We start from the raw sequence: 12,788 nt of genomic DNA, 5'->3' as shown, positions 1-12,788 counted from the left end.
GTGTGTGTGTGTGTGTGTGTGTGTGTGTGTGTGTGTGTGTGTGTGTGTGTGTGTGTGTGTGTGTGTGTGTGTGTGAATGATATAAACATGTTTATAACTCACCTTTATAAATAAGAGGTTTATCTCTATCTTCTGTTTTCTCCCGACTGGCCAACTCAAGGAAATCTTCAATCAAGTCCAGAGATATGAGAGACTGGCTAAACACAAGTCTAAAGCAACAGATTGGGGGTTCATGCATTAGAAGATTCACCTAGCAAAGTTATTGCTTCTTCCTAAATTGATCTATAAACTTAACATTTAATAACCAAATTCCCAAAATCTGAGCATAAATTTTTTTGTAAAAATTAACAAGCTAATTGTAAAACTCACGTGGGAATGCTAAGCACAGAGTAGCCAAAACAAATATGGAAAAAGCCAACAAGTTAGAAGTCTTAACTCTGCCTGACTTTACTGTAAAAAAAAGACATTGTCATTGCAGTGAGGGAAGAGGAAGAGATCAATGGAACAGAAAAGAATACTGCCATATAGTCATTTGGCATGGTTCAATAATCTTCAACAAGGCAAAAACAATTTAACAACAAAAACAATGGATAGGCTGCTCACAACTAGCATTAGTTGTAGCAATATGCATATGTAAAAAATAAATTTTGGTCTAAGCTTCATGCTTTACAGAAAAAAATTAATTCAAAGAGAGTATATAGATATAATATAAAAGTAATAGAGAGGTTAGAAAATGCAGAGAAAAATCTTCAAGTTACTTTAGGCCTTATGGGAGAAGTCAGTGGTCCTTTACTTTGTGTTCAAGGTCACCTATTTGTAGGTGCTCAGAGAAGTATTTGAAAACCAGTGCTCAGCTCCAACTCATAGGTGAGAAGAGACATAATTGAATACTGGAAATGAAAACAGTCTAGAAAGACAATGTGAGAAGATCTCCTTTCCAAGTAGGTGAACACATAAGAAACTCCTTGTGGCAACATGCATTGTTTTGTTTTGATCCTGAAAGTTTGATTATCGAAGTGCTTATGATTCTACAAGATCCTACAACACTCACTACCAGAAAGCATTCGATTTAGCAGAGTGAAAATGAACTAGAGCTTGGAGCCACTAGAATGAACCACATGCACACGTATGCTCATTTTCTATTCTACAGCTTCCCAGCTCAGCTCTGCCCTACTAGTCTATCTCTACTACATTATTGGCAAGGAAGTGAACTGACTCTCAACTTAAATGCTAAAGTTTAAGTATGCCTTATCTCTCCTCAGCTTTCTTACTATCTTTTCCATATCCTTAATGCCCTGACATGGAAAAGTGAAATTCCTAGAAATACTAATTGAAATTAATCTGGAATGTGGGCTCTTAAAGTAGGAAAGAAAGTTGATGTTTTTTAATTAGCAAGTAAGGCAGTCTAGGAACCATTAAGCTAAATCGCTTGGAAACTGCTAAAGAGTTGTGGTAATACACAAATGTTCACCTCTGACTTTTCCTAGTTGAAGATAATATGATGATCTATTGTCCTGATGGGTTATGCTCATATCTGCATAATTCATTTTGGTTTTCCTGATTTATTAATGATTTACATGAAAATATCAACAGAATACTTATGCAAGTCATGTATACCATAAGGATTTAGTCAATGTTTAATGATTTATTAATAGACTGGTCAAGCTAAATGTAGTGGAATAGTGGAGTTGGCTATAACTAGCCTCCAACAAAAAAGTTCATTGTTATAGTCTTTTCCCACATCTGATACAATGTTGATAGCTTGAGATTGACCATGGAGGGAATATTTATATCATGAAAATTAGTAAATTTTGTAAATCAGATTGTTTCTTCATTGCTTGCCTTTTCTCTTTATTTTCATTATTATTTTATGGAAGGGCAGCTGTTACTTAAGAGCATACCACTGACTAAAAAAATCCTATTTCTCCAGCCCTGTGAAATATCAAATGTACATTGGGTTTAAAAGATCAACTGCATGGGGCTGGGAATGGGGCTTAGTGGTAGAGTGCTTGCCTGAGTGAAGCTCTGGGTTCGATTCCTCAGTATCACATGAACAAAAAAGCTAGAAGTAGTGTTGTGGCACAAGTGGTAGAGTGCTAGCCTTGAGCAAAAGAACCTCAAGGACTGTGACTTGAAACTCAAAAACTCAAAAATCAATTGCATGAATAAAGAATGGAGGAATTTGGGAAGTGGCGCTGTGGCTCGAAGTGATAGAATGCTAGCCTTCAGCAAAAGAGCTCAGGGACAGCGCCCAGACCCTAATTCAAGCTGCAGGAGAGGACCCCCACCCCTGCCCCAAAAGAAGTTGTATAGAAAAAGAAACTTAGTTGATTAAGTTTAACATGAAGCAATCTCACAGACAACGAAAACGTACTTCTATATTAGATCACACAAATGAAAACACATATAAAATGCAGCCATTAGTAAGAATTCAATTCAGTTACTAATTCTCTGGCTACTTTCTACAGTTAGGAACATTTTTTTAAATTAAAAAATAAAGAATTGAGCCAGCTCCAGTGGCTCATGCCTGTAATCCTAGCTACTCAGGAGGCTGAGATCTGAGGATAGTGGTTCAAAGCCAGCTGCGGCAGGAAAGTCCCTGAGACTCTAATCTCTACTTAACCACTAGAAAACTGAAGTGGTGCTGTGCCTCAAGTGGTACACTGCTAGCCTTGAGCTGAACAGCACAGGGATAGCACTCAGGCCCAGAGTTCAAGTCCCACAACCCACAAAAAAAATTATAATTTACATTAAAAAAATGAAAGCCAGACACTGATGGCTCATGTCTATAATCCTAACTACTTACGAAGCTGAGATCTAAAGATTATAATTCAAAGCCAGCCAGGACAGAAAAGTACAGGAAATTTTTCTTCTCCAATTAAGCAGTAAAATGCCTAAATGAAGGTGTGGCTCAAGCAGCACAGCACCCACAAGCTATAAGCAAAAACAGCCCTGTGAGAGCATGGAGCTCTGGATTCAAGCCCTGGTACTGGCTGGCACACAAGCACGTACACACGCACACATGCATGTGCACACACACATGCACAGGCACACACAAACCCAAGAACTAAAACAAAAAACTAGTTCTCTAATCTTGTCCATTTTGGCAAATAGCATCATCTGCTAGTCATTTCTGCTGGAAGTCTAGGAACCATTCGTTAGACTATTCTCTCCTTACTGCCCTTAATCTATCAAATTTTATTATCCCTACTCCAAAATATACTTTATCTCAATTTTAATACTTGATTTTCAAGCAATAAGTAAGAAATGGTAGTGCATGCCTATAATCCCAGCACTCAATAAGCAAAGCCAGGAATATTATAAGTTCAAGGACAGTCTGGGAAATATAGTGAGATCCTAAATTTTTTAAAATAGGGCAACATCATAATTTACCTGAAATTATGTTTCTATATAAAATGGTAATTAGGGCTGTAGAATGCCAGCCTAGCAAGCATGAGGCCCTGAGTGTGAACTCCAGCACCATAAAAATAAACATGTAAATAAATATATAAAGACAAAGTGGCTCACTAAAAAATTTAGTGAGCACTGAACAGATGCCAGGTATAGTGAATAAAAACAAATAAAAAGCTAGGTGCAGGTGGCTCACACCTGTAATCCTAGCTACTCAGGAGGCTAAGATCCAAGGATCTCAATCTGAAGCCAGCTCAAGTAGACAAATCCCAGTGACTCTTATCTCCATCTCAAATTAAGAACCAAAAAGCTGGGGGTGGAGCTATGGGCTCAAGTGGTAGAGCACTAGCCTTGAGTAAAAGGGCTCAATGATAGCACCTAGACCCCGAGGACCTGAGTTCAAGCCCTAGGACTGCTTCCCCAAAAACAAAACAAGAAAAAATGGAATGTGTCTTTAAGTAAGCCTACTGGTCTGGTACAAAGACATAAGCAAACCGGTACATTGGAATGTGTTGAGAACTAATTATTTTTAAAAAGGTGGTATGGGAAGTAACAAATGCCTGTTTTCAGAAGGGCTAATTGATAAAATAGACCTCTTTCTTTAAGATAAAAGAGTATTTTTCAGCGTTATGTTAATTATTCAAAGCATCAGACATGTTTTAAAAATCTTTCATGATCAGATGTTGAGACTCTGTAACAGCTTATGGCAAGTTTGGTTTAAAGCTTGGACAATGGTTTGGGGCTAATGATCCAATGGGTGAGATGGTGGGCACAAGATATGATAAAGACAGACTCATAAAACAGATAAGAATCTGAAAGGTAATCATTAAGTCTAGGGATTCAGTGTTCACCAGTGATTGTAGGAAGAAAAAATCTTGGTACAGTGACAAGTTAGAAGACACACTACAGGGACTGAAAAAGTATGTTTTCATAAATCTTAACTAGACACATGAGCCAAGGATTCCGTCCAAGGGGCAACAGCTCAAAAGGGAAAAGAGCAGGGCTGGGAAGGTGGCTCAGTGGTAGAGCACTTGCCTTGCATGCTCGAGGCCCTGGGTTCGATTCCTCAGCACCACATCAGTAAAAAGCCGGAAGTGGCGCTGTGGCTCAAGTGGTAGAGTGCTAGCCTTGAGCTGAAGAGCTGAGGGACAGCGGCCAGGCCCAGAGTTCAGGCCCCACAACCGGACCCCAAAAAAAAAAAAAAAAAGGAAAAGAGCACTGAAGACACCACCTGACTAGAACTCCTAGCTGTCTGCCACTAAGGAAGTGCTATGACAAGAAATTACAAAGGAAATTGCTGAAATAACAGATTATGAACAGGTTTGTCAATTCAGTAAGTATAGGGGGAAAAAAACTTACACTTTATCCCCAATTTCTTCTGCCATTCGAAGGATTTCAAAGAGAAGTACCATTTTCCCAGAATGCTCTAAAATCTCAGCATCAGCATCTGTTACAAAATCTTTGTACCAGTCTGGAGCTGGGCTGCTTGGATTAGAAGCTGACGTAGCTTTACCTAAATAAAATAAAGGGAACATAGGTTAAATAATTAATTGACATAGGTCAGTCAGGTAAAACTGAACAAGATCAAGAGAAACAGAAGTACACCAATTTAGGGAGAAAAGAAATATGGCGCATGCACAAACATCACCACCACCATCCCACCCCATCCCACACCAGAGTAAAAAAGCTCTACACTGAAAGACAAGCATGAAGAAGTGGAGGTTGGCTTCAATGCCAATGGTAGCAACAAGAATGGGCTCTGAGAAAATTCAAGTATGAGACAGACCCTGGAAGTAGAACTGAGGCACTCAGAGATGCTAAGGGATGGAAACCCCCTAGGCCTAAGAGGATCAATTCCCCAAGATATACTCCAAGAAATAGTGGGGAAGGGAAGAGAGAAACCATAACTCAGCCCAAGCTTTCTAGGGATAGGATGTATTTTGCTGTTTTTACTACTAGAATTCTGGAAAACACAAACAAGGACTTCTTTCATAATTGTCCAATCCGGTTCAATAATTGAAACATAAGTGGATCAGGATACAGGTTGCACCCACGGAGCAAGCAAACCCCTATCTCAGAAATCATGAGCATGTATAACAGCTAGACGCATAGCAAGCTTGAGCTAGCAAGATCAGGGCCCTGAGTTCAAAGCCCCATAATGGAAAACATACACACACACACAAATGGAAAACACACACACACACACACGCGCACACACACACACACACACACCATTAGACAAGCAATCAAAAATTTGTCTTTCTGGGCTGGGAAGATGGCTCAGTGCTAGAGTGCTTGCCTTGCATGCAGGAGGCCCTGGGTTCAATTCCTCAGTACCACCTAAGCAGAAAAAGCCAGAAGTGGCGCTGTGGCTTAAGTGGTAGAGCACTAGCCTTGAGCTGAAAGCTGAGGAACAGTGCCCAGACCCAGAGTCCAGGTCCTATGACCAACAAAAAGAAAAAGAAAAATTGTCTTTCTTAGCTCAGTGCCAGTGGCTCATGCCTATAATCCTAGTTACTCAGGAGACTGTTTAAGGATCATGATTCGAAGCCAGCCTTGGCAGGAAAGTCCGTGAAACTCTTATCATCCATTAATCATCGAAGGGCCAATTGCAGAACTGTAGCTCAAGTGGTAGAACACTAGCCTTGAATACAAAAGCTCTGAGAGGACACCTAGACCTTGAGTTCAAACCCTAGAACCAGCACACATAAAAAAAAAGTTTGTCTCTCTTGACATGATCTTTCCTGTCTGCTTTCTGGCTGACAACATAAAGACTTCTAAGCTCTTCCTCGGTTCTGTGCAAACCATTCTAATAATCACATATATGGAAACTGTGATGCTTTTACAGAACACGGGGAAACATGGAAGAGGCCACTCATTTCTTGAAGTGATGCAATTGCAACAGACTCCTTCCCACCTCTAACATCAGCCAATGTTTCTACATAACCTATTTACAGCACTGGAAAGTGTATCCTTCTCTTCTCAACCAAAATTTAGGAGAAACCTCAACAACAGTATTTGTAGAAAATTAGTCCCAGAAACACATAATGTAATGATAAGATGTAATGTAACTCAAAAGGTAAACTGAGGGGCTAGGAAGGTGGATCAGTGGTAGAGTGCTTGCCTTGCATGCATGAGGCCCTGGGTTCAATTCCTCAATACCACGTAAGCAGAAAAAGCCAGAAGTGGTGCTGTACAGCACTTGCCTTGAGCTGAAGAGCTGAGGGACAGCATCCAGGCCTGGAGTTCAGGCCCCACGACTGACCAAAAAATTTAAGTGTCAAGTACTGTTCTTGTCACTAGATAATCAGTCTCTTATCAATGAATAGTACTGACATTGGACCACAATACATGCATACATAAATTGGATAATTTCAGATATAAGCAATTTCAGAATAAGTGATGTGCTGATGTGAGTGGGTAAAGAAGTCATTTGTATGGGGGAGGGGGAGCCTTCTTCTCTGAGGAGGTAACATTTGACCTGAGACAAGCAGGGATCAGGCATGTGAAGGCCCTGAGACAAAAAAGGGTAAACGGAGGGAAGCAATAACGTGTTTCCTGTTATCTTAACCTATAATCACTTTCCGTTTTCCTATGATAAAAATATTCTTTTAGCCGGGCGCTGGTGGCTCACGCCTGTAATCCTAGCTACTCAGGAGGCTGAGATCTGAGGATCGCGGTTCAAAGCCAGCCCGGGCAGGAGAGACCGTGAGACTCCTATCTCCAATAAACCACCAGAAAACCGGAAGTGGCGCTGTAGCTCAAGTGGTAGAGCGCTCGCCTTGAGCTGAAGCGCTGAGGGACAGTGCCCAGGCCCAGAGTTCAAGCCCCACGACCCACAAAAAAAAAAAAAAATTCTTTAACTGGACCCTGGTGGCTCACACTTGTAATCCTAGCTACTTAAGAAACTTAAGGATAGTCGTTCAAAGCCAGCCCAGGCAGGCTAGAGATTACCAGGTTATCTTTAACCATCAATAAGCCAGAAGCAAAGCTATGTCCCAAGTAGTAGAGTGAAAAAGATAAAGGGTAATTCCCAGGCCCTGAGTTCAAGCCCCAATACTGGCACAAAATAAACTAAAAAGTCAACATTCTTTAAAACTAATCAGAAGACAAACACTGATAGTAAACTGCCTTTATGGGGTACAAGGAAAGAAGAATGAGAAAGGAAATTTGGTGGTTTAATTTTCCCAGCTCCTTCCATTTCATGGAGAAGCCAGGGTTTGTGCTTAGGCTGCCACCTGCCTACTCATTAGAGGTACTGACGAGAGAAATGTTTATCAAGAAATCACTCAATTGGATCAACAGTGGATCTCAGATTTCCCCAGGCCTGTTTCTTTGCAGCTCACACATGGGTAACTGCTTTGTTCTACACCTCTTAAATGCCAAGTACTCAGAACCATCACATGATTCTCTCTTCCTGTGCTTGATATATCAAATATTGTTAGATTTGTTCCCAGCTCTAGAGATCTTTTCCGTCTAGTCAGTCAGACCTGGGTAAGACAGGAAGGTCAGCACTGATCCCTCCATACACAGATGTGCCAAGGCAAGTTAAGCCACTGCAGAGTTCAATCAGACTGTTTTCACTTTCATACACACGAGAGAAAATAAAAGGGAACACTGTACATAATAGAGGGAAACAAAACATAGACAAATTAGAGATTATCAAGAATGAGAAAAGAAAACATCTAAGAGATTAAAATTAGATTCAATAAATAAATAAGTACAATCACACTTCATTACCTGAAATGTTTCTGGTTATGGAAATATGATGGTGGCTTGCAACTAGATACACAGATCTTGGTCTGAATCCCAGTTCTATCAATCTTTTAAAAAGACAGAAGTGGAGCTATGACTTAAGTGGTAAAGCTCTAGCCTTGAGGGAAAAAAATCTAGGAACAATTCCCATGCTCAGATTTCAAGTCATTGTACGCGTGCGCACACATACATACACACACAGAGCGAGGCCACTCAAGAATTAGCATATTGAAGAATAATCAGGTTGTGGTATATACATGTAAATAAACAATTCTTTTTTTCCTCCCAAATACCAGAGAGACTATAATGAAACATTATCAAATAGCTATTATAATTCTGAGCCTCTGGGGCTGGGAAGGTGGCTCAGTGGTAGAGTGCTTGCCTTGCATGCCTGAGGCCCTGGGTTCGATTCCTCAGCACCACATAAGCAAAAAGAAAAAAAGCCGGAAGTGGTGCTGTGGCTCAAATGGTATAGCGCTCGCCTTGAGCTGAAGAGCCGACAAAAAAAATAAAATATAATTCTGAGCCTCATTTCTCCTCGATTCCATTTTGAGTCCATCAGTGAGCACAGATAATAAATGACTAAAAGGAAAGCACTAAGACCTGATATCTAAATGAATGTTCTCTTTGAGAGGCAACAGGCACAAGACTCACTTTCGTCCAGCTTTAAAGATCCAGAGGGGTTGTTTCCGGTGTCATCCAGATTCCCTTCGCCACCACCTCTCGACCGGGAATTCCAGACCTTAATCACTTCAACATCATTGTCACTGCCACTACCACTTGAGCTACTGTCTTTCTTCCCCTTCTTCCCCTTTGTTTTCTTTTTTCTGAAAATAGAAAAATCCGAACATGAGAAAAGCATACTAAAGATATAAAACAAATTATCAGATGACAATTAGCAAAGAGATATCCTAAATGTGAGAATACAGAGCACAAACAGTGCTGGATTTACTTGGTATACTCATCAGAGCTTAGACTCATGGAAGTTTCATCAGAATCCGAAGCTATGAATTCATCCATACTATCTTCATCAAAATATCCCTAAAGGGAAAAAAAAGACAAAAAAAGTAGTAACTTCATTTCAACATATACTGAAGATGTATAATAATGTTTAATTTCCTTTAAGGATACATATAGTGACATGACAAATGGAAGGAATAAGGAATTATCATAAATTGCAGAAAAATGTTGGAGACATGATGGAATGGAAAACAGCAAAAAGATGGAAGAAAACATGATGAACATGATGAAGACCGTTGCTGCTATTATACTAATACTATATTACTATTATACTAAACTGAGTTTCTTAATTTTGATAACTTTACTACGGTTACACTAAGATGTTAATGAGAGAAAAATGAGTCAAATGTACAAGATAGCTCTCCACTACTTTTGTAACTTTTCTATAGGTAGTCAATTATTTCAATGTAGTAGAGGGTTTTTATTTAAAATAGGCTCAAGTAAAAATTTAAGTCACATAGAAATGAGTTAAAAATACAAGAGGTTGAGCTGGCTCACCTTATTTTCTTTGCTAATGTAGTCCAGTTGCAGACACCAAGGATGAGTCCAGATTCGACTTAACATCTGAAAATCTTGGAAAAGTTTTGCACCTGCCTTTCCTCTGCCACCTTCATTGTTATTCCCTACACCTGATCGAAAGAAAGTACAGTTTGAAGACACACAATTCTTCAACCACAATGTTTCTAAATTCCAGGTTTTGCCCTTAGCTATCACCTGGACTCTGAATGTGAAAAACTTATCTTGTTTCTTAAAAGAACTTTTTTTTTTGGGGGGGGGGGGAGGGGGCTAGTCCTGTGGCTTGAACTTAGGGCCTAGGCACTGTCCTTGAGCTTCTTCTGCTGAAAGCTAGTACTCTACCACTTGAACCATGGCACCACCTCTGGCCTTTTCTGAGTAGTTTACTTTCCTGCCTGTGCTGGCTTCAAACGATAATCCTCAGATCTCAGCTTCCTGAGTAGCTAGGATCACAGATGTGAGTCACTGGTACCCAGCTTCAAAAAACATTTTGAAATACATAAAATAACTGGCATTATAAAGGATACCTACTTTACAGAAATATGGGATATAGAAATATACAATTTGTAATGCATTCAGTAGTAAAGAAGACCCAACAGGTGCAATGAACACCCAGAACTTTGACATATTAACCAACATAGGTGATTTGGAGATGCTGGGAGCAACATTATAGAAAAATACTTTCCAGTTTCTTTTGATAACAAAGTCAAGTGTAACACTAATACCACTGTATCTGTTATCTGTACACGTAATTCAACAAAAGGTTGCCATTTTACTCCAAGGTTCCTAAAAGCATGTAATTTTATTTGCTTATTCCAGATCTTAAAAGCTAGCTTGGGGGTGTGGCTCCACTGGTAAAGCACTTGCCTAGCAAGGGGGAGACCTTGATTTCAATCTCCAGTTCTGACCCCTAATACTCAAAAACTCCATAACTTAATTCACAAACCCTAGATTTAAAATTCCCCTTTAACTCCATATAGCCCTTTAGCAACTCTCTCCTACTATGCGAACTCCAAAAAGGTACTTCTGAAAGTAATCATGATTTTGATGTACAAAAAGTAATTATTCTGGAAATTTCTGTCTGGAATAACTTCATCAGGACATTTTTGTTGTTTTGTCAGTTGTGGGTCTTAAACTCAGGGCCTGGGCACTGTCCCTGTCTTCTTTGTGCTCAAAGCTAGTTCTTTACCACTTGAGCACTACCTCCCATTTTGAGACTCTTATCTCATGGGGACTTTTCTCCCCCCAGGTGGCCTCGAACCACAATCCTCAGATCTCAGTCTTCCAAGTAGTTAGGATTACAGGCATGAGTGATTGGTGCCCAGCTTCAAAAGGGTATTTTCATATAAAGAAAATTTAAATTGTACAGGACATGTATGCAGTTATTTCCTTTTGTCTGTTTTAGTTTTCTATACCCTTTGTCTTGTATATAAGTTTATCCCGATCCATGGAAGGGAAAGGGAATCATTGCTCTGAAAATAAAGTACCTAATTCATCACAGCATAAGTACTCATAGTACTCTCTTAATTCTTTTGGTTTTGGCAATACTGGGAATTTTAACTCAAGGCCAGCCTATGAAGCCTGATACTAGTCACACTTACAGCTCTTTTTTTTGGATCAGTTGTGGGACTAGAACTCTGGGCCTGGGTAGGATCAGTTGTGGGACTAGAACTCTGGGTCTGGGTGCTGTCCCTGAGCTCTTCAGCTCAAGGCTAGTGCTCTACCACTTTGGCCACCGTGCTACTTCTGGTTTTGCAGAGGTTAATTGGAGATAAGAGTCTCACGGACTTACCTGCCTAGCCTGGCTTTGAACTGAGATCCTAGGTGTGAGCCCCTGGCGCCTGGCTGCAGCTTTATTTAACACTGGTTATTTTTGAGACAGAGTCTTCCTTTTTGTTGGAAAGTACACCTACACTGCGATCCTCCTGTTATGTGTGTCCTACCATAACTTAAGAGTTGTAGAAAGGTATATAAAATTACACCCACCTTTTTCTGTTGAGATGGAATCACTATTTTTCCTTGCCTAAGGCTGGCTTCAAATCATGAACCTTTCACTCTCAGCCTCCCAAGGCAGTTAGAATTATGTGTGAGCTATGGTGCCTGGCTTAATTCTTTTTATATTTGTAAGGTCAGTAGTGATACCCTTTCGCTCTTTCAGTTATTGGTGTTTTTTTTTAATTACTTTGTAAGTATGGCCTATAGGAATGAAGCACTACATACAACTTTTTTTAAATTACTAGCATCAATGCATCTCTTGAACTTTTGCTCAGGCTGGCCTAGAACTTTCATACTCCTGATCTGTTTCCCACATAGCTGGGAAGACAGATGCAAATTCTGGGTCATAAGATAGGAAAAAAAATCTGAATAACACTAAGATTCAAACCCCATTTTCTCCAGAAAGTTTCTGGAAGAACAACATTATCATTTTACTCTAAAATTTACTGCTTTTGCTAAAAGATTAGTTTAGCTAGTTTAGCATGGATTTGTTCCACATTTCTAACTGTTCTGCAATAGCTCTTTAAAATTAAGGGCTTTTATTTACATGTGATGTATTTGGCCCAGGTCCCTTGTTTACAAAGCAAAGATTCTTCCACTGTACCTGGTTTTTGCTTCAATCTGATTTGAAAATATTAGAGTCTTCTCAAAAATGAGATGTTCAAGCTTATCATTTGTAAAACAAAGAGAACAGATATGGAAAAAAATGACCAAGATGGCGCTCTTCAGATAAAGATGCAAAGAGTTCGGGCCAGTTACCTGTTAGGTGATCTAAGTAGTATTGGTAAAGCTTGCACTGAATAGCTGTCATTCTCACAGCCAGCACATACTCATGTTTTGGAGGTAAAAATTTTGTTAATGCTGTATAATCTTTCCTCTGTAATTAACAAGAAAGAGAAAGAAAATTAGTTAATAAACTGCTTTAAGAATTTGTCACGCTTATTAGAAAGATGCACACAGTCACGAAGTATTTTTTCAACACATCCTCTTCAAATCACACTATCAGGGCTGGGAAGGTGGCTCAGTGGTAGAGCGCTTGCATGCCTGAGGCCCTGGGTTCGATTCCTCAGCACCACATAAGCAAAAAGAAA

The 12,788-nt window shown here is 39.7% G+C and overlaps 1 protein-coding gene across 5 annotated transcripts in view; it reads right to left on the bottom strand.

Moving 5' to 3' along the window:
• Atrx (alpha thalassemia/mental retardation syndrome X-linked) overlaps positions 1 to 12,788 on the bottom strand; it is a 172,246-nt gene that overhangs the window by 39,374 nt on the left and 120,084 nt on the right. For all 5 annotated transcript variants that reach the window (XM_013028924.1, XM_013028925.1, XM_013028926.1 and 2 more), the window contains 6 exons: positions 12,457 to 12,574; positions 9,685 to 9,815; positions 9,119 to 9,207; positions 8,821 to 8,993; positions 4,771 to 4,924; positions 103 to 209 (listed from right to left, as the gene is read on the bottom strand). In XM_013028924.1, the coding sequence (XP_012884378.1) occupies positions 103 to 209; positions 4,771 to 4,924; positions 8,821 to 8,993; positions 9,119 to 9,207; positions 9,685 to 9,815; positions 12,457 to 12,574 (772 nt within the window). The remainder of the gene's footprint in view (positions 1 to 102; positions 210 to 4,770; positions 4,925 to 8,820; positions 8,994 to 9,118; positions 9,208 to 9,684; positions 9,816 to 12,456; positions 12,575 to 12,788) is intronic.

The sequence above is a fragment of the Dipodomys ordii genome, unplaced genomic scaffold (genome assembly GCF_000151885.1).
Source record: "Dipodomys ordii isolate 6190 unplaced genomic scaffold, Dord_2.0 Scaffold116, whole genome shotgun sequence".
In the NCBI taxonomy this organism is placed as follows: Eukaryota; Metazoa; Chordata; class Mammalia; order Rodentia; family Heteromyidae; genus Dipodomys; species Dipodomys ordii.
The sequence above is the reverse complement of the archived record's forward strand: the minus strand, read 5'-3'. Positions and strand labels throughout refer to the sequence as shown.